This window comes from Symphodus melops (assembly GCF_947650265.1).
Source record: "Symphodus melops genome assembly, chromosome: 3".
Taxonomy (NCBI): domain Eukaryota; kingdom Metazoa; phylum Chordata; class Actinopteri; order Labriformes; family Labridae; genus Symphodus; species Symphodus melops.
Genome location: NC_136693.1, coordinates 29,651,860 through 29,677,977, shown reverse-complemented (window position 1 = coordinate 29,677,977; position 26,118 = coordinate 29,651,860). Strand labels below are relative to the sequence as shown.

General features: G+C 43.9%; 2 protein-coding genes across 2 annotated transcripts in view; both read left to right on the top strand.

The window, feature by feature from the left end:
• The window catches only part of mtss1lb (MTSS I-BAR domain containing 2b), a 223,060-nt gene extending 214,007 nt beyond the window's left edge, over positions 1–9,053 (top strand). The window contains exon 15 of the transcript XR_013778760.1: positions 9,021–9,053. The gene's annotated coding sequence lies outside the window, so the exon portion shown is untranslated. The remainder of the gene's footprint in view (positions 1–9,020) is intronic.
• LOC306821220 (neural-cadherin) overlaps positions 1–26,118 on the top strand; it is a 243,339-nt gene that overhangs the window by 38,979 nt on the left and 178,242 nt on the right. The window contains exon 2 of the mRNA XM_079339503.1: positions 25,015–25,212. Coding sequence (XP_079195629.1) covers positions 25,015–25,212 — 198 coding nt within the window. The remainder of the gene's footprint in view (positions 1–25,014; positions 25,213–26,118) is intronic.

Here is a 26,118-nt window from a genome sequence, read left to right as displayed (position 1 = left end):
AGTGCGCAGATTTAAGTTATTGTAGTTGGAGAGCTGTGGCATTTAAAGACTCTTTTTAAACAACTGATGTGCAAACACGCCGTCGCTCGCGTTGAAATAATGTGAGACCTTTAGGAGGCCGTGCTCAGCCGTGGATCTCTAATACACCATGAGGGATAAGACCTCCAATCAAGACTGCCCCACTTTATGAATCTATTCAAAGGAGGTCTGAATAAATCTCACCTGCGTAGATCTGGAGGTAAAAATCCTGTTTATTTTCTCCCTATAGCGGATTTACATTTTTACTAGCGACCACGAGCGAAACGATGGTTCATGCTCCTGTTATGACATCAATCTCCTTCCAAGAAGAACCCAGTTTATACTGTAAAAGAACTACACTTCCCACAATCGTAGAGTGGGACATCCCTCAGTAGTTAGCCAACAAGAAATGTACTAATAACCTTGTTATGATGCAGTGAATGTTATAATATATATTCACACATTTGTATTAACAGTATAAACACAATAACACTGACTAAAGTTACATTCAAGAAGAAGCAATATTATTCCCAATGCATTGTGGGACGTGTAGTTCATTGACCCTGGAAGAAGATCATGTACACAGTTTTGTATCTTTGACTTTTCCTCTGTTGTTTTTTCAGCAAATCAAATGTTTTATAGTCACAGGTATGGGAGTGGCTGGTTGTCATGGTTACATTCAATTCAATTAAATACAAAACCTTTATTTTAACTCGAAAGACACTGACACTTCCCTCATTTCCAGTGACGTCGAGTTCGCAGCGTAGAAGAGGAGATGCAATAAAAGTGATGGAAAAAAAAGAAAAAGGAAATCAGCTAAAAGAATAAAACAACAACGAATAAACAAACAAAAACAACAGCTGCACAGTTACACATTAATGAACAGTGATCCTTTACTACGGCTTTAAAGGCTGCATGTGAGGGCAGAGTCCGAAGTTTTAAAATGTGTTGGATGACATTGGATGATGATGAAATGTTTTATATCAGGATTTGAACGGGGAAATTAATTTCTTAAAGCAGAGCTGCAGAGGAAGTGGGCCGTCACTGCTGAGCTTCATTGTATGCACGTGTTGGATGTGCAGTAATGTTGGTAATTTACTGATAAACCAGCATTCATGGACGCCTTAATGCCAGAACTTTTCTTCATCTGTGCCGTCATTAGATCGGATCTGTCACATACGTCACAGCCAAGTTAGGCTAAAAAAAAAAACTGCTTTCAGATTTTTAAAATATTTATGAAGAGACTGAGAAGTGTGTGTGTGTGTGTGTGTGTGTGTGTGTGTCTGTAATTTTTAGGATTAGAATGCAATTTGTTCACATCCATAAGCCCACAGGGCTGAAGGGAAGTCCCCGTTTGCCGAGCAAAGAAACAATGATTGCTGGAGAAGATGAAATAGCGTGCTGTCTGACAAACACGCCTGTGATGAGTCAAGAGGAAACACTCTGACTCAAACATTTATTCCCTGTTGACAAGGTTTGAGAGGCACGATTTACCTTCATCATTATTAAATCAAATGTCCTTCTGTAATGGAAGAGTTTGTTTGGGAGTCGTCAGGCAGAAATGAGAGATGTTTGTGTCTGTGTGAGAGCTCCTGTGTTTGAGCTCTGCCTTTATCTCCATGCAGCCACTCTCATCTTTATCATCACCGTCATTATGCTCCTCTTTATTGTCCTCATGAGCACCAGTGAAATCAGCATCCTAATCATCAGAGTCATTAAAAAAGTCCTCATTATTATTCTAATCAACACAGTGATCTCTATCAGCGCCATCATCATTCATCAGAATTATAACTGCGATCATAATCACCATCACTATCCTTGCGCTCTCGCTGCCCTTTCTTCCACCACATCCATATCCTCCTCTTCTTCTTCAGTCCTTCCTCCCACTGTGCTCTCATTCCCAGTTTACAAATCCTTTTATTAAATCAAATCCCCGGGCTCCTGGATGCTGCAATACAAGCAAGGAGCAGCTAAATCCCCGAAGGTTGCATAAGCTGTGTCCATCCTCGCACAGCGCCTGCCCGATTGTTTGTTAGCGCTCGTGCGTGTGTGCGTGTTAGCTGCACGCAATCCATCTGAATTTCCCATGGCACCTACATACTACTTAGCCGGAGGGGAAATGTGGTGTGTGTTTATGCTTGTGTGAGAGGAGGTTATAAGCAGGAGCCTTTAACAGATTAAGGCTGCATGGTGCATCGCTTGGAGAAATGGGAGATGCACAATCCTGCAACACTAAGATGCCCAGCAGCCTCTCTGAGTGGTGTGTGTGTGTGTGTGTGTGTGTGTGTGTGTGTGTGTGTGTGTGTGTGTGTGTGTGTGTCGGAGTGGATCCTAACACCAGTGTGCAAACATAATGGTTTTTGAGGTGCTCCATTTCACATTTTTGCACCCGTTCTTCTTCATCCCAGCCGGACGAACTTTCCTAACGCATGCCTCTCCCCTGTTTGTTTTTAACTCTCTTAAAATCTCTCTTCTTCTTCTTCTTCTTCTTTTTTTTTTTTATCCCCTCGGCTCTTTTTTTCTTCCTCTTCTCCGCCTTCCTCTCCTTTCCTTCCTTCCTTTTGCTTTCTGTGTCTGTTTCTTCCCTCGTTTTTCTTTTCATCTTCTTTTCCTCATTCAGCTGTCTGGCCCCTCGGGCTGCTGCTGAGGGTGTCTTATTACTCTGTCTCAGACACTACAATGTCCAGTGGCACACACACACACACACACACACACACACACACACACACACACACTGTCCTAGGCCCAATGGGTGTTTGTCTTTGATTGAGAGTAATGGTGAAATTACACAGGCTGCTGTTCTGAACAATAGTCCTCACTCACACTTATCTGGGTCAACGGTAAGAAAATGGGAAGCTGGCTCGGGGTGTTGGGAGAAGTGGTCGCGGGTGCCAAAGAGTTGCTGGAGGACGGGGGGTGGGGGGTGGGGGGTGGGGGGAGATGTGTTGGAAGATCCTTCCGACTTTGGAGTATCTCAAGAATCAGGTCTTTCCTGTCCGGAGGCCATAAAAAAACTTTTGTATTTTTGCATTTACATGATTTTTTTTGGATCGAGGTTAAGCCAAAAAACAACCGGTACAAAATGAGCTGCTTGGCTTTGAAGAGAGAGGCTTGCCTCTCCTGATCAGTGTTATAAAGTTCATTATGTTTATCCCTTGAAAATCATTTTTACATTCTAAATATCTAAAATATCACCAGAAGACCTCTGGTTGAGTCGTTCACAGGCCTCACTTCTTCACTTTCTCACATGTGGTGGAAAAAAAAGGGCTAAAAATAAAAGTACAGAATTACAAAACTTTCAAGATACCGTGCAAAGATGTGCAAAAAACGACAGCAGCAACAACAAATGTGCGTGGACTCGTGTTAACCACAAGTAAATAAAAACGTGTTTTTCATGGCCCTGCACCTACGCGATGTGTCGACCTCTTTTTTCACAATTACTCACTATCATATAAACAACATAACCTTCATGTTTGGAAGAAACATCTTGTTATAATTGTCAAAAAAAACCTAAAATCTCAGTTAAGTTATTTTTCTTTATCGCTTATGAATAAATCTGATTTGTCTGGAAGTTTTCCGGGCAACATGTGACCTTTATGGTAGAGACAGGACAGTGGGTAGACTCAGAGAAGTAGGGAATGACATGCGGGAAAAGTAGCCACAGGTCGGATTTGAACCCGGGCCGTCCACTTTCTAAGGCTACGACCTCTGTTCATGGGGCGTGCACACTGAGACTTACTCCACAACAAAACATCACTGAAGAAATCTCTGCTCAGTTGCAGTAACTCGCCCGGTAGCTTACCTCCCTGAAATAAACAGAAGTGTCCAAAAAAACAACATTTAAATTCCCCTTAAAAAAAAAATCCCTGCCATCCTGGCTGTCAGACGCTCCTGAAAATGACACCTTTACTTTCTTGTTTCAAACTGAAAAAAAACACAAAAACACATTGTTTTGTATTTGCCAGAGCAGAGCTGCCTGTGACTGTGTGAATAATGGATGTTGTCTGTTAGGAGCCAAAGAGGAAGCTGTGTTTGGTTGCTATGGCAGTGTAAAAAGTGAAAACTACAAAAGCTCTTATGAAGAGGTCGGGGTGAGTAGCTGGGTCAACAAAGCTGCTGACTCTGATCTGGCAGACAGCTGTGTGCCTTCCGCTTTCTGCTTGTTTTTTAATCCTGCTGCTGCTCGCTGCCATGAACAGATCCCTTCCTAATGTGCGTCCAGTGTGAAAGACGGACAAATCCCCGGTCTTACTCTTTGTGCAAATATGCTCTGCAGAGTTTAACCTTTGATTAAGACTTTTAATTATTCTGGGATTTCTATGACTAAGTCCCTCGCCTTAAATTAGACTTCCCCTCAGTGTGTAAAATTAAAGAAAGGAAAAAAAACTCAAGTTGCTCCAAAACCACAGCGAGAGAAGCCCACAGAGATGAGAGTAAAAGAGATCAACGTCATGTTTGTGAAGGTTGTGTGTTTTCTACCGTGAGCATCCGCACCAAAGGTGAGCAGCGTCAAACAGAGTGCGGTCTGTGCAGTCATTTAGCAAAGGGCCTTTCTGTGTGGGGGCGGAGAGGGGCGTGAAAAGCGGAGGGTTGATATCTCCGAGCCACTTGATGTTTGGACTTTAGGAAAGAATAAAACACTCGCACAAAACTTCCCTCAAAGTTTGGGAGATTAAGAGTGGACCGCCACCTTTGACCCTGACCACCTGGCTGAAAACTCCATGTGGGCTTCATCAACCTGTGCACCTCTTCACCTGACGTCTGCCTTCGATCTGTTGATCGTAATAAGCTGCAGCTCAGACCCTCTTACGTCTCTTACATTTTTCTGGGGCTCAAAGATCACTCAACAGGTTGTTTTAATGAAAAGAAACTCATCGGCCTGTTTGGCTTATTTTATAGTAAGGGAGGTGGTTGGAGCACTGATAGCTTAGCAGATATGTTGTGCGCTCCACGTGCTGAGGCAGCGGTTACAGGTTCAAATCTGACTTCTGCTCTTTCCTGCATGTTGCCGCCCACCCTCTCTCCTCCGTCTCTCTTCAGCCGTCCTAAAACAATGGAGGGCCAAAGGGCCAAAAAATGCCCTAGAAACAGGGGGGTTGTTTCTATTTATTTACTTTGGCTTTAGTTTTTGTTTGTGTTGTTAAAAATGTGCATCATACGGTTCAACCAATGAGAATAGGCGAGGGAGAGAGGAAGAGAAGCTGAGGCAGAAAATGTGGACGAGAGATACAAACAAGAAAAAAGTCAGTGTCCACACCTTCCCCCCCTGCTTGTTTGTGTGTGTGTGTGTGTGTGTGTGTGTGTGTGTGTGTGTGTGTGTGTGTGTGTGTGTGTGTGTGTGTGTGTGTGTGTGTGTGTGTGTGTGTGTGTGTGTGTGTGTGTGTGTGTGTGGGAATGTTGCAGCAGGGGTTGAGATGCATCCCATAGATTCAGTCAAAGATTTTTAGTTTCCTGCAAAGACACAATATGGGCTTCTCTTCTCTGGCTTCTTGTTTTGCTGTCATGATTTCACAGTATTCACTACATGTTTACTTACTGACTCACACACACACACACACACACACACACACACACACACACACACACACACACACACACACACACACAACGGGGGCATAGTGTTTTGTGTGTTTCCTTCCCCTCCTCTCAAAGGGAGACATGCAGACAGGGAGTCGTGTATGTGTGTGTGTGTGTGTGTGTGTGTGTGTGTGTGTGTGTGTGTGTGTGTGTACAGTGGGTGGGCGATAGACGGATGAAAAAAGGAAGGTGACAGAAAGAGAGAGAGAGAAATGTCAGGGGAAAGAAAGCCTCGTGAAGTGCGAAGAAGGCAAGAACAATGATGTGGTTTGTGGCTATGTTTGTCTACTGTACACGGGCTTGTGTGTGTGTGTGTATGTGTGTGTATGTGTGTGTTGAGGATGCTGCTTTTATTTCCAAGTAGAAATGGCAGTAAACATTGTTTTTCCCATTCACCTATCATTCTGATAATAACAACCTTTAAATCAAACAATGAAGGATTCTTGTGGGGTTTTTTTTGTTTTTTTCAGATTTAATTTTTGAGTCATTTTAAAATCCGGCCGATAAGACAACATGAGAGCGTGAACGTTGTGAGAACAGAATCTCTCAGTTCCACACATGAGCACAGACTGTTACAGACTGTCGACATGTTTATGCAAACACGTGGGGTTATTTAGATTTGAGTGTGCACAGAGGAAGGTGAGAGGAAACACCTCAAACTGATCTGCTTCATATCCTGAAGTCTTGAGCGAGTCTCGAGCATCTCCGACTGTTTGCATATAAAAGCAGCTCGCTTCTGTCTTACAGCCAAAAAGGGAGAAGAAGAATTCAAGGTGAAATGGTCCAGGATGCAGAGTTTTCAATAAAGCATCATTCATCTGAAGACTTTCTCGGAATGACAAATAACCTTTTAAAACAGATTTCCTCGAAGGACCAATATGACGCCCGGGTTAAAAGCTTAATAACGTTTGAAATGACGACAGAATGAAAGGATGCAACACCTGACTTCAAAAGTCAGCCAACAACAAAAAGATGCAATTAAAAAAAAAAAAGATGCAGAATCCAGTCTTGCTTTTTTAAATAACACGCAGATATTCGCTCCAAGATTGTGTTTTTCTACTCAGTGAAATAAAATACATAGTTTTGTTTTGCTTTCTGTTGCAGCCAGGATCACAACATGTTTACTGTTGTCCACAAACAGAACAGAAGATTAATACTCTCGTGATCAGAATAGTGTGGTTTATTCGATGTGTGTCTGTTCACTGTAGAAAAAGGAGAGCCTAACGTCGGAGGAAAACAACAAAAGCAAATTGTTAATGTACATTTTGTTGAAAATAATCAATTTTATTTTTGACATTATCATGAAGAAAACCCACTCTGAATGCTACAAGATCAAACAGCAACCTCCTGTAAGCCGATGCTGAAGTGTAACATCCTGCAGTTCCTGGAGTGTCCACTAGAGGCTGGCTGCAGCAGCACAGGAAGTCACATACACACCCATTCAAACAGCCTGTTTTTACAGCAGACATGAACATGTTTACAGCCTGCTTCAAAAAAACAAATAGGTGTGATTAGCTCATGTCTCCATCCACACACACTGTACGGGGGGGGAATGTTTTGCTGACTCATCAGTTTTGATTGGATGAAGGATCAGAGTTATTCACAATGAGGCGTGTAGCTGAGCTGATTGACAGGTGGGCGTGGCCTCAGCTCCAGCTCTCAGCCTGTCGTTAGCTTGACTCAAAGCTAGCCTGAGACAGCATTTCCAGCACAGAGACTCCAGCGCCCCCTGCAGGAACAGACGGGGGGCGTCACTTAGCGTCCCTCCCTTTCCCTCCTGCTGTCTGTGCATTATCCTGGACTTCTCCTAATGTGAGGCGTTAACTTGTTTGGGACGGTGGGGCAGAGATCCAGTGAACTGAGACACAACAGCTCACAGTCCTGACTCGGTCAGTTTGGGTGTGACGGAGTGGAGTGAATCTACTCCAGTCATGTTATGTATTGCCAGCTTGTGCAGTGATTTAGGCCTTTGATGGGTGTATCATGCAGCCTTAATGTAAGTGTATCTAAGTGTTTTTACTGTCAGTGTCCAGAGCGGAAAGCACTACACTATATTGTCACAATTCAATTTAAAAAATATTAAAGTGCCTCCAGTGTCTCGCTGTGCTAAGCAGAGATGCTGCACATCTCCCTGGGTAGATTGGATGGTCGACAGAGTGTGTGTGTGTGTGTGTGTGTGTGTGTTTACGTGCACATGTGTCCTTAGAGTGACTGTAAACCATCTTTAGTCTCTGTGGAATTGTAATGGGCTGTCAGTGGCTCAGTGTCCCATGAGGTTTTGCTATTCATAATGTGTGTGTCTTTTTTTTTTTTTTTTTTTAAGTGTGTGTGAGAGTGACAGAGAAAGAGATAGCAAGGCGAGGGAGAGGCTCAAACAGTTTTGTGCATTAGAGTACGTCGGCCGCTGTGCAGAATGATCCTAATTTACAGCGATGGCTGTTTCCTCGGGGACTCGGAGCGAGGGACTGTAAGTGTGTGTGTGTGTGTGTGTGTGTGTTAGCTTCTAGCGTGTAAAGATGTGATAGAGAGAGTGTTATTTTTACATCATTTTTGAAACAGTTGTTGTTGTAAACAGTTTGTACACATCGTTATCTATTTAATAAAAGGTAAACATTAGTCAAACTGCAGCTGACTGGATGTGTTAGCATTGATATTAGCGTTAGCCTTGAACAAACGTTGAACAAAGTGGAGAAGTGGGACACCAACCTTGATAGGATTTACATAGTAAACATGCAATCGTGGAACCAACCAGGTGTAAAAGCTGCATTCACAAAGCACAAAGAGTTTTTCCCCACGTCTGTAAATATCAACTCACGCTTCAGTCAAGCTAACGGCAGGCTGAGAGCTGAGGCGGGTTTTATTCCTGCTGACAAACCGTTACATCACGCCCACCTGTTAATCAGGTCAGCTACGAGGCTAACTACGAACAACACGTATCGTTGATATAATGTAAACAGAGCCGTCTCACATACAGTGTGTGCATTCTTTGCCTGTGGTGTGTGTGCGATTTCCGGGGCTCCTGGTTGCAGCCTCAAGTGGACACCGGACCGGAATTGCAGGATTGTGTGCGTCCGCTTTGGCTTCATTTTTCAACACCAGAGGTTTTTATTTTTTTCTATATGAAAATCGAAGACATCGAGACGAAAAACATTTCCCCCTGAAAGTGGAGACGAGAGTCGAGATGAAAATGATAATTATTGGACAAAATCATCAAAAATTTATAAAAGTCTTCATGTATCCGGACTTACCTTGATGTCGGTTAAACACACACACACACACACACACACACACACACACACACACACACACCTTCTGACACTCAAACACAAAAAAAAGCAGCTTACCTGCTTTTCCAGCTTGCAAAGCTGCAGGATTAGTTATCTGGACGGAGAGTGAGCCGAGGGGAGAAAATGAAAAAGCAGCAGTGAGAGACAGAGAGAGAGAGAGAGAGAGAGAGATGAGGGAGAGAGAGATGAGGGAGAGGAGATTATAAGCCAAGCAAGGTGAACGCCACTTTTACACCTGCTCTGTCTTCCATCATTAATGTTGCGGAGGTGAAGTGAAGGCTGGTGTGTGTTGTCACCTGTGCAGCACTCAGTCGTCTCCTGGAGGAGTGTTGTTGCTTTGCACACATCCAAGGACACTTCTCTTTCAAAGTGTTATGATCGGAAATTACTCAAAAGGCTGTTGACTGAATTTTTGACCCTGCTGCTGCTCAATTTATAGAAATGTCAGGTTAAAACATGACACAAAACTCCACCCACAAACAGTAAAAAGCTATAAATGAAAACCCTGAACTGGCTCTGAGGGCGGATTTACATCTGCCAATCCCTGTTACTGTCTGTCTTTATTCTCCTCTTCCTCCCCGCGGTCATGTAAGGGTGTCACCGCCCAGACGGCGATGATGTGCATCATATCCGTCACAGTGATAACTGCTGAGCTCTTTGATGGAGACGAGTGCTGGCTGCTACACCTTTTTTTTCTGCCAATGTCATCGTTTATTGCACTTCATCCTTACACGTCAGAGTGGCCTTGAATCTTACAAAAAACACGGGGTTTTTTTTTTTTGCTTCCCACAGATCATCCTTAATGTTATTATTATTATTAATCATCTTTCCTGAATCATTTCCTTCTCTGTCCCGTCTGCTTCTCAGCCGTTTGTCTTCTGTGACAGAGACAGAGATCTGACATAAGAGCATTCAGACGCTGACAGAGTGACAACACATGCATGAGTCGTCGACGTTCCTCCTTTTGCAGAGGCTAATAAAAGCTGTCAGCACGAGATTTGAGACTTGTTCCTAATTTGTGCTTTGGGGCTTAATGTCTGTGCTTAAAGTCGCTCTCAAAACAGCCACATCAGTCGAAGCACCCGGAGTATTTTTATACCTACTTTCGCCGAGTAATGTGTCACATTAAATTCAGCAAGGTAGGAGCGTGACGACTGTGACGACTGAACTTCAGGCGGCATTTTTACGATGCGTTGCACATTATGTGACAAGATAGGAATCATCTATTGTACTGTCTGTGTCGTTTATGTCCCGTCGCATTTTTTTTTATGTGTTTCATGATGTACATCATTGTAAAGTAACGGCTTAACCAACACTTCAAAATGAAAATGTGATTTTTTTTTTTTTCAGCGACACTCAGAGTCTCTCCACAGAACGACACATGGAAAAAAACCTAGATGATTTAGTTTTGCAGTTTTAACTCGCTGTCGTGCTTAAAAGTTTAAAAAGAAGGATTCCAGGGGTGGCCAAGCGGTTGTGTTACACGTCACATGTACAGAGGTTGTAGTCCTGGTCGCTGTGGGTCCGAAAGCTTGTGTTGTTTATGTTTGTTGGAAAGCAACACTTTCAAATGGAGCCTTCTGTTTTTCAGCACCACGGACAGCGACACATAGAGGACTGTACATGAAACAGCTTAGGTGGTTTAGTTTTGCAGTTTTTTAAAGGCTGTTTGGATCCTCATGCTTGAAGCACACCGACACATTCACACCCTGCTGGTAGAGGCAGCGATGTAAAATGTCCATCAGCATCAACTCATCCATTCATACACATTTATACTCCACCGGCTGCAGAGAAAAGTCCCCTGAATAGACGACAGACAATCAACAAACCAGGCCAGAAGAAAGTTTCACTGGCTGTCACTGACTGATTTGTCAGAGTTTATTAATGCGGCCTGTTGTGATGAAGCAGCTTCGTCACTGACAGCAGGCGGCACACACACATGGACACACAAACGTATTCACATCAGCCAAACTTTCAGCGCTCCCCAACAGCTTTTCACATCCACTAACCCCCCCCCCCCCCCCCCCCCATTATCTTTCATTTAACGCATGCAAACGTTTTTATGACTTTGAAGGACAATCACTGTGTTGTATGTGTTATATATGCTCACCTCGTCAGTATACGTGTATGTCTCATGCATTCAGGAGAGCACGATTAGCATTTATGCATCTTTTCATTGCACGATTTTGAAGATCCCATCTCACATTTATATTTTCACCTTTCATGTTATGAAACTTTTAGAGCAGCTTTGAATGAAACACCCCTCCTCGTTTATCAGATACTGGCATCTGTATAAACCCTCGTTTCAGCCTCTGCCTGAAACCGTTTGACCAACCCCCCCGCATGCCCACTCTCTTCTGATTGGCCGGCTGTCTTGAATTATCAGTGGGGCAAAAGGCTGCAGGGTTACCAGGGAAATGAGAAGAGAGGCTGTAAGACGTTTTGATCGACTCTTGAAATTCTGGTAACTTTTTACGTCATTTTCAGGACACGCTGTTTTTAACGCCCTCTGCTGACTCATCTTAGCATTACAGTTTAGTTTGGGCATCCAGCGTCGTAACACTATCCGTGAGTTTTCCAATGGGGGATCAGAATAATAGGTCAACTTTAATTAAAATGCATAGAATAATGTTGTGCAAGGGTATTAGAGTGTAAAAGTTTTACATGCCTCAAATGAAGTTGAGGCAAGTTAGCAGCTCAGTCTGAGTACAGCAGCTGCGTTTTTTTCCAGGGAGCCAGCTGTGCCAGAGGTCATCGTTCTCACTTGAGCTTTGTCTGATAGCCTGTTGTTGTCCTTATATACTCTTGAATGTACACTCACTCATAAACAAGACACACTCACACACACACACACACACACACACTGGGCTCCTCGGTAATGACAAACACTCCTCGCCCACAGCACATTGTCGCTCTGACGACTTGCCATTTCACATCAGTCTGTGCAGATGACAGAGGCACAAACATGATATCGCTTCGAACCATCCAGATGGAGAGGCAGCGAGAGACCTACTGACACGGATGTAGATGATGTTTATGATTTTCTTTTTTAAAGTCTGATGATCTGAGTGATGCTGATTCTAGGACACAGCACATCAGATACAAGGGAACAGAAATCCCTTGAGCCTTGGTGAAGATGTCAAAGCTGGAGGCAGGAGGAGGTTGATCATAGCGTGCTGGAAATGGGAGTCAGCGGCACTGAAAAAAGGAAAGTATATTTTCAAGCAGGCTTTACAGCATCAGCAGCGGTCACATTACGAATTCACAGCTTTCTTTGCGGGATGGCTCGAGGCTCCCAAATAATCCCGCTTTTTAACCATCGGTTAGCCGAAGGTTAACAGGGCCACACTTGAAAATAATCTAAAAAACTCTGCAAGGTGGCTAATCTGGGATCACAGCAGGGAGGGCAAAGCTGAAGAGGTCTCGGTTATCCAGCGTCAGATGTGTCAGGCTGACACAATAGCCGAGAGCTTTAATCTCCGTCAGCAGTGGACTGCACAGTTTTTGATAGTGAAGTGCAGCGGAGCGGCCTGTACATCATCTTTATGTTACTTTGAACTATGAAATCAAACTCCTTCACTCGGGTGGTTTTCAATCAATACTGACTAATGAGTGTAAACAAAGATTCTCCCTCTGCAGGGACTGCAAACTGAGGCCTCATTGATGTATTGAATTTCGGTGTGGGCCATGCACACACTGGAGAGAAGAGTTGCTTACAGTGTATAATGCATATGACACTAAAGCGGGATAATTAGATATATGACCGCGACCTCTCTGAAAACACACGGTTGGTAAGGTGCTTGTTCCCTGTGTGGCTCCTTGTCCCATGCAGCTGATCTCTTCATGCATGCTGGACCACTTCACTGCACTAAACTCTGATGTTTGGCTTTTGTCAGTGTCGGTCTCCACGATGCGATTCTTTCAGGATTTATTTTACAAAATGAGACCGAAGTAAAGTTATGACGAGTGGGGATACAAACCTGCTTGTTACGGTTTGGTTTCACAGCTGCCATGGTAACGCCTGCTCGTTACAACCAATCACCACTGCTGTACAGCTGCTGAGGCTCAACATATTACTGCAGGGTCAGAAATGAACTTTTTTTGACGAAAAAAATTCACCAAACCAAATTTAACGACTGAAGTACCAAATTGTGTTTTTGTGTAACATACACACCTGTGACAGAACATTTACATGAGAAGGACACAGACACAGTCAGCAGCACTCATGTACAGAGGCCCAGAAGGGACATACACTGATTTAATCGCTGTCATCGTGTGAAACTTGAAGGTGCCTCATGATCTTGCTGCGATCATAATAAACGATGTTGCTCTGAGTCCTAGCGAGGAAACAGTTTCAGTCAAGTGTTCTGTGTTTGTTTGTGAGCACGGACTGCTGCTCTGTGTGTGGTGTGCTGTGTATTCTCCTCTGAAGTGTTGGGACGACACGCAGCGACCCTGCCGACCTCGCCTACCTCTGCGTCCCCTGCTGATGTGCTCCTCTTGGACGGATGTTGTGAACGCAGGGCCCCGAGGACTCTTGATCGGGAGGTGATTAGGTTGACCTAAAAACACGCTGAAAGACTTCAGAGCGCTGATTAGTGTCTGCGTCAGAGCCAACGGAGCTTTGTGAAGTCTTAAATAAATAAAAGTGATGACGCTAATTAGTGACATAGATATGATGTAAAAAGAGGATGATGATGTTTGGGATTATCTTCTTATACACACTCACCCCAAACACAGAGATGGAGAAAATGAGCTTGTGATATAATGTGAAGGGATGACTCACCAGTAAGATGAGGCCGCTTGTGAAGAAAAATAATCATGTAAGGGCGTGCGTCCACAGACAGGGCGCTTTGTGCAGGGAAGGTTTCAGTAAGAAAACCATGCAGGTGTTTTCAGCGCACAGCGTCCTGAGGTTGAAAACAGCTCGACCCTACGACCAGCGTGGCTTTCGCCAATGTCGCTTCTCCCTCATTGACGAATCAAAACCCAGACAGGGCGAGACTTCTGATATCAGCGTTGTAAAAAAACAATGGTGGAGGAGAAACTCATGTCACCAGAGTACAATTTCCACATCAAGACCCTTCCTTTTCATTGAGTTCACATTTTCTCAGTGACATTTTCCTGAATAAAAAACAAATACTTAACAAACTGAGCTGTTAAAAACGGTTGTTACCATGGAGAGTGGAGGTTGACTTTTGTAACCTGGCAACAACAAGCCCAGCGAGAAGCGCTCTGAAGCTGCTGCCCTAAAGGACTCCATTAGAGGGACAGTCCGAGTCCACACAGAAACACACTGCAGGATCATTGTTCTTCCACTTGTCATTTTGTTGGTCCGACTTGTCGTCATGACTCTTCTCATCCTGCATCTTGCTGCTTTTTCTGATAACACATTCCAACACTTGAGATGATGGGAGTCAAATCTGTTTTCATACTGAGGTTCTCAAAATGTTTCGTTTGCATTCACACAAGCGGCGCTTCTGTCGACATATCAGAGCAAAGCATGGAGAGAAGGTGTCGGACAGCTGGCGGGGGGGAGGCGGGCCTTAAAGAGACGGCAGCTGAAATGAAGCATTTTGAAATGGGGGGGGGGGAGGATTTTACAACACTACTCAACAGGTGTGCCGCACTGACATCATTCATGATAGAGGTCAGCATAACAGATCTCCTTTGACTGTCAAAGTGAGCTCCATGGTTTTCCTGCAAAGCTCCCATAATGTACATCTGAGATGCATGAGACGGGTTTGCTCAATGAATAAAAGAAAACACTTGAAACCAGTGATTAAAGATGTGTTTCTATTTCCTTTACTCTGAAATAGCAAAAAGGCAGAAAGCAAATAGAAGAGAGAGAGAGAGAGAGAGAGAGAGGGAGAGAGAAAGAGAGAGAGAGAGAGAAAGAGAGAGAGAGAGAGAGAGAGAGAGAGAGTGCTTTCCAAGTAAATTTCTTCTTCCTCAGCTCGACTTCAAAGAAACACAGCTAATCCTCTCACGCCCGCTCGTTAATAATCCGGTTAATAATCCGTTTAGCCGCTTTCATGCTGTGCCGTTTGTTGGCATTACGGGGCTGCAGAAAAGTGAAGGGAGGAGTCGAGCCGTTTCACATGAATGTGCACACACCCACTTTCCTCCCACCACTGTTCCCCCTTCTTTAATATGTGGCATATTTCACTTTCTTCGACAGTCACAGTCAAAGACTTTACACACCGAGGCCTTCAAATAATGTTCATTTCCTCACTGCTGCGTGTGTGTGTGTGTGTGTGTGTGTGTGTGCATGCAAATGATCTCAGTGTCCGAAATAACCAATTTAATGGAAACCTGGCAAAAGCCCTGGGAAATTCTTCCTAATGATAGTTTCACTGAGCACACACACACACACAAACACACACATCATTTGCTCTGTATTTTTCTCTCCGTTCTCCTCTTACCTCTCCTTCTCTCTCATTCCATTTATTTTTCTCGCAGATCGAACAAAGCCAGCCGCAAGGTTTTGGATCGGAGTCCTTTTTTTTTTTCTTTTCACAGTTCACGCGCTGGCTTGCCACTTGCAACTGTGCTGTTTCCCAGTGAGCTTGAACAAGCGGGTTGCCAGATCCATCATGGTTTTATCTCTCATTATCTCAGAGACACACGGCCCCCGCTACTCGCCTTCTGCAACTGATGGAACAGAGTGTAGATGAGAGATGAAACAATTAACTCCCATTTTCCATAATCAGCAGAGAGACTTTGACAGGAGGATCAGCACAGAGAGCGAATATGGAAATAACGTGTGGTTCATCCTCCCTCTTCTGTCTCTGGTGTTACAGAACATGAATCTACGACTGCTGGTGAACAGGACGAGATTAAACGGAAACTCTGAGGTCGCACGGGCGCCGTGATAGTCTGTAGGAAACCGGAGGGTCGCCTTATCAAAATATGAAAGTTAGTCTGCTCTGCTGGGGAGGGGCTACGTAGCAACGTAGCAGAACCTTCTGAGACATCTCTCCACTAATGCATGTGTGTGTGTGTGTGTGCATGTGTGTGTGACACCTTCTAGTGTCAGTGCCTTTATTTGGAACAGACGTCAGGCATTTAGCTACTTTCAAACAAAACTCAAAGATGGAAAAGACTAGAAAGAATATTTAATGTTATGTAACTGTCGACATGAATCTTTAAATTAAGTGACAAATTACTTATTTGATCTTTTTAGGACTTTATGCCAAACTGATACAAATCTTTTTGCATTCTGCTTTTCTTGGACAGATGTCGAGGTTCATCTTTAATTTTTCTTTTTCTCCATGTGTTTCATCTGCACACTATTTCAACACTAAACATTCATAAAGGACTTTTATTGAGCCGTCATTGCATTTTCAAAATGTGCAGCTTCACCATGCAGGCTTTAACATTGGGACGGGCGTGTAGGTAAATCAAACGCACCCTGTGAAGCAGTCACAGTTTTTATGTTTAAACACACAATCAAGAGGCTGGATTTTTGTCTTCTTGGTTTGGTGGTTTTATTCATGAACCAAGCTGGAGAACAGAAACAAGCTAGCATGGAGGAGCCCAGGCTGAAGGTGTTAGAGTGCAGGTGTGTGTGTGTGTGTGTGTGTGTGTGTGTGTGTCTGCTGTGATTAATGAGCTGCCTCACCTGTTAGCAGAATTGTATTGTTTCTATTTAACGTGTTATTCTTCATGTTGTGGCTGCACAGATAGGATAGTGTGAACTGCAGTGACAGCAGGATGATGGACCTTTAATGCAGAAGTCACATCCTTTATTTTCAAACACACCTGTTTCAAAACATGGAGCACACAGATATCGTAGCACGCATTAAAACAAAGCACTGAAACACTGTCTTCGTCTGCCAAGATGATGAACTTGTGTCCCATAAATCCATGAAATGATCAGTTTGAGTTCTTTTGCGTGCACACTTATAAATCAAGAATGATGAATGACAAAACGTACTGTCATAAATGTGTAAAATTCCTCGTTACCATTTACAAGATGCCCTAAAAGAAAGAGGTACGTGGAGTGGTTGTTTGTTATTTTCCTCCGTGGACTGCAGGGCTGGACTGTGTCGCGTCACCGTGTTTGAGCTCTGTTTAATGAAATAGTCGGTTGAGTGACAAGAGGGACACGGATTTGTTCGGATTGAAGCTGAGTAAGGGACATTTCGTCTCCGAATTGAAGTTCTTCCACATGCCTGAACAGCTCTATTAAAAAGCCTGTGTGATGGGCAGAGGGCAGGACTCGGGACAGGCTGGTTGTTTTTGTCACACAGGAATAAAGAAATGTATTTTTTCTTTGTCCTGACTGCTGCCTAATAATGTGCTCTGTCTGCTTTGTTAGTCGCCGACAGCTGTGTACTGATCTTTTTCCTGATTGCATAATATTTGTTCCACAAACACTTTCAACTTGACGTGAAAAAAAAGTCCCTTTGTTGTCTATTATCCTGCAGAGTCTCAATCTGAATCCTGTGTGGTTTGCATTCTTTTAATCTCAGGTACAGGACGATAAAGTCCAATTTTAGTCCTTCAACAGGCAGTGCAGAATTTTCACAGCCAATTTATTGCATTTTATTTTATTTTGCAGCCAAAGCAGCTTTGCTTTCCTGGCTCTCTGCCACACTCTGCATATCACTCTTTGGATCCGCAGTGCATTAGGCAACACGTCCATTGTTGGGATTGATGTAACGTGCAAAACAAAGAGAGCAAAGTGAATGGATGAGGGAGGGTTTGTGCAGTCAATACTGACCCCTCAGAAATGGGATCACTACTGAACCCGACCCCCCGTGGAGTGATTTGTGACTTTTCTTCCCACATACAGTATCAGCACATCGTGATAAAAAGAAAAGTTGCGGTTTGTGGTGGAGTTTGTGCCAGTGTTACTTTAATGTTGTGTTGGTAGAACGAGTTTTCGGCTTGCAGGAAAATCAAACGATGTTGGACTCACTCGTACTCAGCAAACCTTCAACCTGGCAGCAGCAGCAGCATAAGAAAAAGAAACAACTTTGTTTCTGACTCTGCAGCACTGCAGTGCAATGATAAACAGACTCGATGCAAAGGATTTATTTAAAGAAATATTTTTTTTTTTGTTCATTGTCTGCAATTTGAGGCAACCAGAATAAACGTGCATGAAGTCAAAAACAAGGAAACCAAACTTTGGTTGAGCAAGGAGAAAAACACAGCTTTGGTTGGAGGCAACGGTTGAGATTTTCCCTGTCAGTTGACATTTTGCCGTCAACGAATGACTGATACCGCGAGCGCTTGAGCTCCCGATGTTTGGACCAATAGCAACGGCGTCAGCTAGCCAGCATCGCTGGCAGCACTTGGCACTGTCTGAACAGCTGCTGCTTCTTCTAAAAACTGCTGCATCGACTTTCACATTAAGTTGGGCTCCACTGAGCGGTCAGGCCGAGTGTAAGAGACGGGAGACAGAAGGTTGTAATCCCCACAGAATCCCAGCACACCTTTAAAGGACTTAGTGAGGCCAGAGATAATGGAGATTACCTCAGCTGAACTGTGATCTGAACTCACATGGATACACACATACTGTATGTCGACCGAGCTACACTGCTCGAAGCTCATTAAAGGATTCAGTTATTAGCAGGTTAGTAAATAGGGGGACACGCTATCTGTTTACGAAAGCGTGTGCTACATACTCGTCGTGTGCGCCAGTCGTCACGTTAAAATAAAACTGTCTCTCATATCTTCATTCATACTTTACACCCTGGGGACAAATGTGATTGGCATGCATTTAAAAACTGTTCTGTACCTCAGGCATGTAGCTGTATGTGTGGGTTGCAAAGGGAGGAAAGTTTCCGTTGGAATTATGGTAATTTATGAGAATTAATAACAATTGAGGGTAATTTCCTTGTGGCTGTGCAAGTAATGAAACTTGTGTAATAACGTCAACACCCATCTTTTAGACACAGACTCTTATCTCCGTTTAAAAAGCTCCTGAAGGAAATGTTTGCTCCTTCAATTTGTTCCCCTCAGATTCCAAACTTTGTCTGTTGCTGCGCTCACAAAAAAAAAAAAAATCTCTCTCACATCACGTTCAAAATAAGACTGGAGTTGATTCAATACTGAGAGTGGGAGCTTCTTGTTAGCTGGTACTTTTAGACTGCGTCTGTTTTGTTTAACTCTCGGTCTCTCCTGCACAGCCGCCTGCCTCTGATTGAGATGATGATGGAATCATTTAGTCGTGCTGCCGCCGCATTTAGACGCTGCAAACGGGAGACAAACAGGGAGGTTTCAGCTGTTTGTCCCTTCTCCCCTCCTGTAGTCTCCAGCTCTGCCCAGGTGAAGCTGCTGATTACTCAATGAGGTGCACCTGAGCTGACTTCATGTACAGAGATGATACAGTAGTAGTCCTCTGTTGTTGTTCCTGTCTCTCTTCAGCCGCCCAAACATGGCCAAATAGCAGGGCAACATTTCTCCTAAACATCAGACCGAGAGATGCCCAAGTGCTGAACAGAGCCGAGGTGGGTCGTCTTTTGTCTTAAAATGAAATGTCTCAATCATTAAAATCGTGAAATCAAACTATAGTTGCTGAAGTGTGTGTGTGTGTGTGTGTGTGTGTGTGTGTGTGTGTGTGTGTGTGTGTGTGTGTGTGTGTTTGTTTGAGCACAGTATTGGCAGTGTCAACATTTTCAATTATGAGTTGCTGTGCTGGAAGACTAAGCAGTGAAACTATTGGCTGACCATTTGTATCATTTGCAATTAGTGTAAGAACTAAAGCTTGATCCCCCCCCTCTCATCCCTCGCTTTAATTGGCCTCGCCATGAAAAAATGTGAAAAAGTCATGAAGACGGCGGCAGCTTTCCGTTTAAACAGATTATGGATGGAAGAGTTACCAGTCAGGGCCAAACAGCCCTTTGTAATCCTCACAGAGGACATTTAATTAACTGGCCAATTTTGCTGTGCGGCCTCTCTGGTACACATTTTTCCCCCTCTCCACTTTCCTCCTACTCTGTGTGCATGAGCATGTGTGGCACACACACACACACACACACACAAACAAATTGAGGGTGCAGGTGATGTCAGGTGTAATGTGCAGGTCTGTATCCACGGAGGCCAGAAGAGAGGAGCAGCCCCCGCGCTGCATGCTAATGCTAAATGAGCGACGGAGAAAGGGGGCTGCGGTGAAATGAGGAGTTCCACATTATGCCTCCGATGCTGTCAGCACAATGTAGAGCAGGCGGGCGAGAGACAGATTGAGGAAATGAGTTAGCAGAAAGTTAGAAAGGTTCTGATTGGGGTCATGGGAGGAGTGCAGAGGAAGAGGAGGAGGAGGAGGAGGAGGAGGGGTGCTGTGTTTGATGCATCTGCTGTCAACTGAGTGCTTTCTGATTTGACATCCTCGAGCTCAATCACACCGAGTTGCTCGCTTACATATGCACACACACACACACACACTTGTACATGCATGTTTAATATTTAATCATGTGAACACGGGCAGATTAATCACCTCCGTTCTCCAGAAGACAAAAACCTGTTGTCTTTTTCTCGCAGTGCAGCTAACCTCCTGCGCTCGGAGTCACGATGACTCAGACTGCGAGGCACTTACAGATCCTTGAGAAAGTCCAGCCGGCGCTCTCACTTCTTGCACTTAACTTAAGGCTTCATGTGACTCATCAGCTTGTTCTTGTTTGACTGAGATAATGGAAGCGATGTGACGATTGTTTTTTTCCATCCACTCGGCATGACTCGGCTCTATGCTGAGTCTATTTTGAGAGTTTGCTGATGTATTGTGTTTCAGGTTTAATAATAATAACAGTTCCTGTCTGTGGTTTGTTCGCAGCGTCTCGTTCCAGCCTAAATAAAGTAATGGAGTACTTGCTGACTTTGTGTTCAGTCTCATCCTTGAGTCAGATTTAAGTGGCTCCTTGTGAGGTAAAACAAGAAAGCAGGGAGGTCCATCTCTTCTGTGGAATTAGCCTTTCGTGAAAGATCAATGCGAGGAACCCTGTAGGCCTGCTCTGCGTCACATGACTTTGTTATAAATACACTTCTGTTGAGGAGCTCGTGAAACGGAGTTTCCTCCCGAGCTTGAGAAAAGCGCAATATTACCTCCACTGTATGAACACAATTAGATTTCCTGCAGAAAGAAAAACTCTTTTTTTTCGATAAGTATGATCAAGTACAGTTTATTATCTCTTAATGCTCTCTTTGGTGCCCTTTACTTTCTCGTTTTCCCTCGACTGGAGAGCAGCAGAGAGGTTAATCAGAAGTTGTTGCTGCAGATGCTGGAGGCTTTAATTAAACTGCAGCATTAAACAAATATTAGGCAGCTTTTTACAATCAGCAAGCTTTAGAGTCGCACTTTTAGAACCGTTTCACCTTTTAGTTAAAGCCATTCAGGTCGCTCAGTGGTTCCTGTACTTAATTGCACAAAAAAAACTGAGCCATCGTGTCATGAATTAACATCAGTTGAAGCCGATTTCATTGTTAGCTGATTTAAAGGTAGCCTGATGTATTATACAGATCAACCAGGAAGTGTGTCGTCATTATTTTAAATAATACATCAAATCTGATTTTGGCAGGAGACTCTCGTTTCTCCTCCTGAGGTCTTTAGTGCCCCTCTCTGCTCCCTGCACAACAACATGCAGACATACCGAATAGTTTGAAGATACTGAGACAGCAGGATGTCTTTGAGATCTTTTTTATGAACGTGTGTGATAACACTGAGCAGGTCGCACGTGCAACTTTCTGATCCCGTCGATGTTCGTCCACGAAGCAGGCGGTCCGAGCTCCGGTCTGACTTGTGTTACTTGCCTTCTTGTCATTCAGACTCTTTCCAGCTTCAGCCTAAATCAAAGGCGGGAAAAAAAAGAGAAAATCTACAGTTGCATTTGTGTATGCAAAAATAACTGTTATTCAACTTTGACCGCTAATGTGTCATGGACAGAAAACAGCGAGCACCGATCTGCTCTGAACGTGCTGAATGAGAAAATGAAAGCGTAGCAACGCTTGGCGTTGGACTACAAGCTTTTGGAGCACATGAGATCGGTGCACAGAGGCGTGTTCTCCAGCTCCGTTAGTAATTGCAGGTCCCACTGTTTTCAAGGGACTTGAACATATCATTAGATCCAGCGAGCTGCATTAGCGTGAGGGATAGCGAAAGCATGAAGCTGTATCTCCCAGTGGTCCTTCATTAGCCACTAATCCACTGATGATCGTTATTAGTGAGAGAGGAGTGTGTGTGTGTGTGTGTGTGCGTGAGTGTGTGTGATGCATTTTGGCATGACGCTCCGTATATTAGCCCAGTGATTTATTATCTGGGTAATGCCGGCCCTTCTTCCCAAAGCTGCATTGTCCTTCTGCCAATTAATTCTGAATCTGTTACGACCACAGGGAGAGCGGGAGGGAGACACAGAGAGGCTGAGACGGATAAAGAGAGAGAGAGAGAGGGAGATTATCACAAATACACGGTCTGAACCCCAGAGTCAAGTGGAGGGTTTTATGCTTTATGGAAGATGTGCCTGCTTAATTTCGCTCTTCTGTCTTCTTTTGATGTTTTTTTTTTCTTTAAACTTTCCTTCACTCGCTCTCTCCTCTAATGCCATTGATTTATGCAACTGCTTTCTCATGTTTTCTTTTCCTTATTAGGGTCCTCCACTTTTCCCGTTGTTCTGCTGTTTCTATAACAACCGCAGGGTCATCTTGTTCATGCGACACTTGACTAACAACTAATCACTCAACTCGGTTCTCTCGCTGTGCCCTATGCTACACCATTGCTCCCTCTGAAGTATCCATTTTCCTCTGCTCATATCCCTCCTTCACTTACAGTTCAGTCATGCACCAACGGCCATTTTCTCCTTTCACTACTTTCAGTCATTTTTACATTCAAAGGTTGTCAAGTTAAAAACTGGGAATCTTCCACTTGCTGCTTTGGTTCTCGGACTTTTAGTGACACAAGCATTCAGAAATAGAATCAGCTCTTGTTTTCAGCAGGTTCCCTTTAAATGACTAATTGAGAGGCGATCGTCGGGCTGCAGCTCTGAAGTCGTGAAGTCATGTTTGTGTATTCAAATCTGCGCGTGTGTGCGTGGGTGTCGTGACGAGCTCTGTGTTGGACCTTTACCGTGTTTTTGCCAGTGTCCACGTGATTGCTGTTTACTGTGGGTGCAGATAGCGCAGCGCTGATTGTAATTGCTGGTTTAGATGCAGAGACGACCTCCTCAGTTTCATGTTTGAATCACTTTTTAACATGAGTGAAAAAAGATGTAAATGCTGTGTAATAGAGGTCAGTGAGAGTGACTAAGAGCAGTTGAGCAGAAAAGTAGTGGATGAGATTTGCATTGATATTGTGTCAAACACCTGTCAGCCATTGAATACAGGTGTTGTTTTGCAGGTTGGTGAATTTGCCTCACCTCAGGGTCACGTTGGAGGGTGAATGAAAGCAACGTGTGATTTGTGACAAAAAACAACTTTTCAATTCTGGTTTACTGATTCTTCTGCTCTGACTCTATGAGCTGGGTGTGTGCATGCCTGATTGTGTGTGTGTGTGTGTGTGTGTGTGTGTGTGTGTGCATGCCTGATTGTGTGTGTGTGTGTGTGTGTGTTCGAGTGTGGATGCCTGATTGTGTGTGTGTGTGTGTGTGTGTGTGTGTGTGCATGTCTGAGTGTGTGTGTGCATGCCTGATTGTGTACGTGTGTGTGCATGTCTGATTGTGTGTGTGTGTCTGATTGTGTGTGTGTGTGTGAGTGTGGATGCCTGATTGTGTGTGTGTGTGTGTGCATGTCTGATTGTGTGTGTGTGTGTCTGATTGTGTGTGTGTGTGTGTGTGTGTGTGTGTGTGTGTGTGTGTGTGTGCATGTCTGATTGTGTGTGTGTGTGTGTGAGTGTGGATGCCTGATTGTGTGTGTGCATGTCTGATTGTGTGTGTGTGTGTGTGTGAGAGTGTGGATGCCTGATTGTGTGTGTGCTTGTCTGATTGTGTGTGTGTGCGTGTCTGAGTGTGTGTGTGTGTGTGTGTGTGCATGCCTGATTGTGTGTGTGTGTTTTCGTGCCTGATTGTGTGTGTGTGTGTGCATGCTTGATTGAGTGTGTTCATGCCTGATTGTGTGCGTGTGTGTGTGTGTGTGTGTGTGTGTGTGCATGCCTGATTATGTGCATGTGTGTGGGTGCCTGATTTTGTGTGTGTGTGTGCATGCCTGATTATGTGCATGTGTGTGCATGCCTGATTGTGTGTGTGTGTGTGTGTGTGTGTGTGCATGCCTGGTTATGTGTGTGCATGCCTGATTGTGTGCGTGTGTGTGGTTGCCTTATTGTGTGTGTCTGTGTGTGTGTGCATGCCTGTGTGTGTGTGTGTGAGGAGCTCCTGCTGTGTTTACACTCCGTGCCTCTTGGGCTCCTCTCCCCTTTCTGCAGTGCTGTAACTCAAAGTGAAACCACACTCTGGTACACCAACATTAGTCATTGCAGATTCAGTGTGTAAGTGCACAGGCGCGATTACGGCAGAACTTTGTTACGGTGATGTTCAGGAATCGACATCTGTGAAGGCTTAAAGTCTGTGTGATATTTAACCTTCAAATACTTGAACTTTAGTGTTGCTGTGAAGTCTCTGAGAATCTGTTTTCTTTTTTCAACCTGCAAAGTGTTTTTTTTATGTGCAGATATGCAAGACGGTCCACATCAGAATCACAGCAGCCTCACTGATGTTCACGTCTACTAACCCTTTAAAGTCACAGCACAGCACTCTGTCTGCACTGTTGTTTCAGCTTATCTGCAATCAGCTGTCACTGCTATATTTAAGACACATTTGGTAATTAATCTGCAGTTCACGTGTCAAACCATCTGGGAAGGATCTGCACTAATCACGCATCAAATACACTCCCTCACACCACTGGCTGACAGTCTAAATGTAGCAGCGAGCTATTCAGTGTTTCCGTGTGCTTAAAACCCTCGATCAGTGTTTCTGATCTTTCTGTCACTAAGGGACGTCGGCGGCTGAGGGAGGAGCTTGACGAATATGTTGGTGCTGCTCTGGATAATCAACTTACATGAATTCATAGTTACTCTCTTTTTTTTTTTTCAAATAAAATCAGACGTGCGTGAGGGGGTTTAACCGGGGCTGGACAGGTGAAGGGTCTGTGACCTGCCAGTCACACAGACTAACTGTCTTCTCCTCTTCATGTCGTTTCTCTGCAGGTTCAGATTGGTACCTCATCAGAGTGGAGTTGACAGTGACGGATGTGAACGACAATGTCCCAGAATGGAGCATGGTTCCTGCCCCCTTCCTGGCCGTGGTCCCCCCTGACGCTCCTGCAGGGTCGCTGGTCTACAAACTGTTCGCTCAGGATGGGGACGAAGGCAACAACGGTGAAGTGGAGTACTTCCTGTCTGATGGTGGGTCATTTCCCCCCGAAAGAGGACGTGGATTTTAACTTTGAGCATTATACGTCAGTATGCCTTGAAGAAAGTAGTCCCTCAAACGGCTGTTTCTGCAAAGACACCCTGACAGTCTGATTCACTAAGAATGAATAGCACGTGTAAAAACAACTCTGAATCTGCCTCGTCTCAACGTCTTCTTCGTGAAGCATTCACAATCATGATATTCAGACACAAACATGCAGAAAATGTTGTGTGAAGAGACGCTAACGCCATCACAGCAGCGCTCTTATTCTGAAGGAGCAGCATCTTGTCCACAAAATAATGATGACCGACGAGAGTGGGAGAAACTTTATATTATTTTATTTATTCAGTTTCAGTTTCATAAAAACTCTGCAAATGAGAAAAAAAGTTCCCCTGAGACAAAGAGGAATTAGAGAAATCATGCGGCACGGCGAAAATGAAATGTATATAACAGACATACTGTATGTGGGATATCTTACAATACAGTCAGTCGTATTTTTAAAGAATCTTTACCAGTTGTTAAGAAGTCACGGTATGTCTCATTGTTCTAGGACTGCACAAGCAGAGCCGGCCCAAGGCATAAGCGAACTAAGCGCTTGCTTAGGCAGTGGAACTGCATGACCTTCCGACTCGATCCACAATCCTTTTTCTGCTATAAGGCTGCAAAACGCCCCAAAATAAATCAGAAATTAAAAAAGCAAAATGTATTTTTTAACCTCCCGTTCAAATAGCAAAATATTCATGCCAAAGGAATTTGACTTAAGTAGACTGTGCTCTCTCTGTACAAAGTGAACATTAAATAACAATAACAATAATAATAATAATAATAACAATTAGCTAAAAATAAAAAACTAATATGCACAAGACTGATGAGACAAGATGACTTTTACAGTAAATACT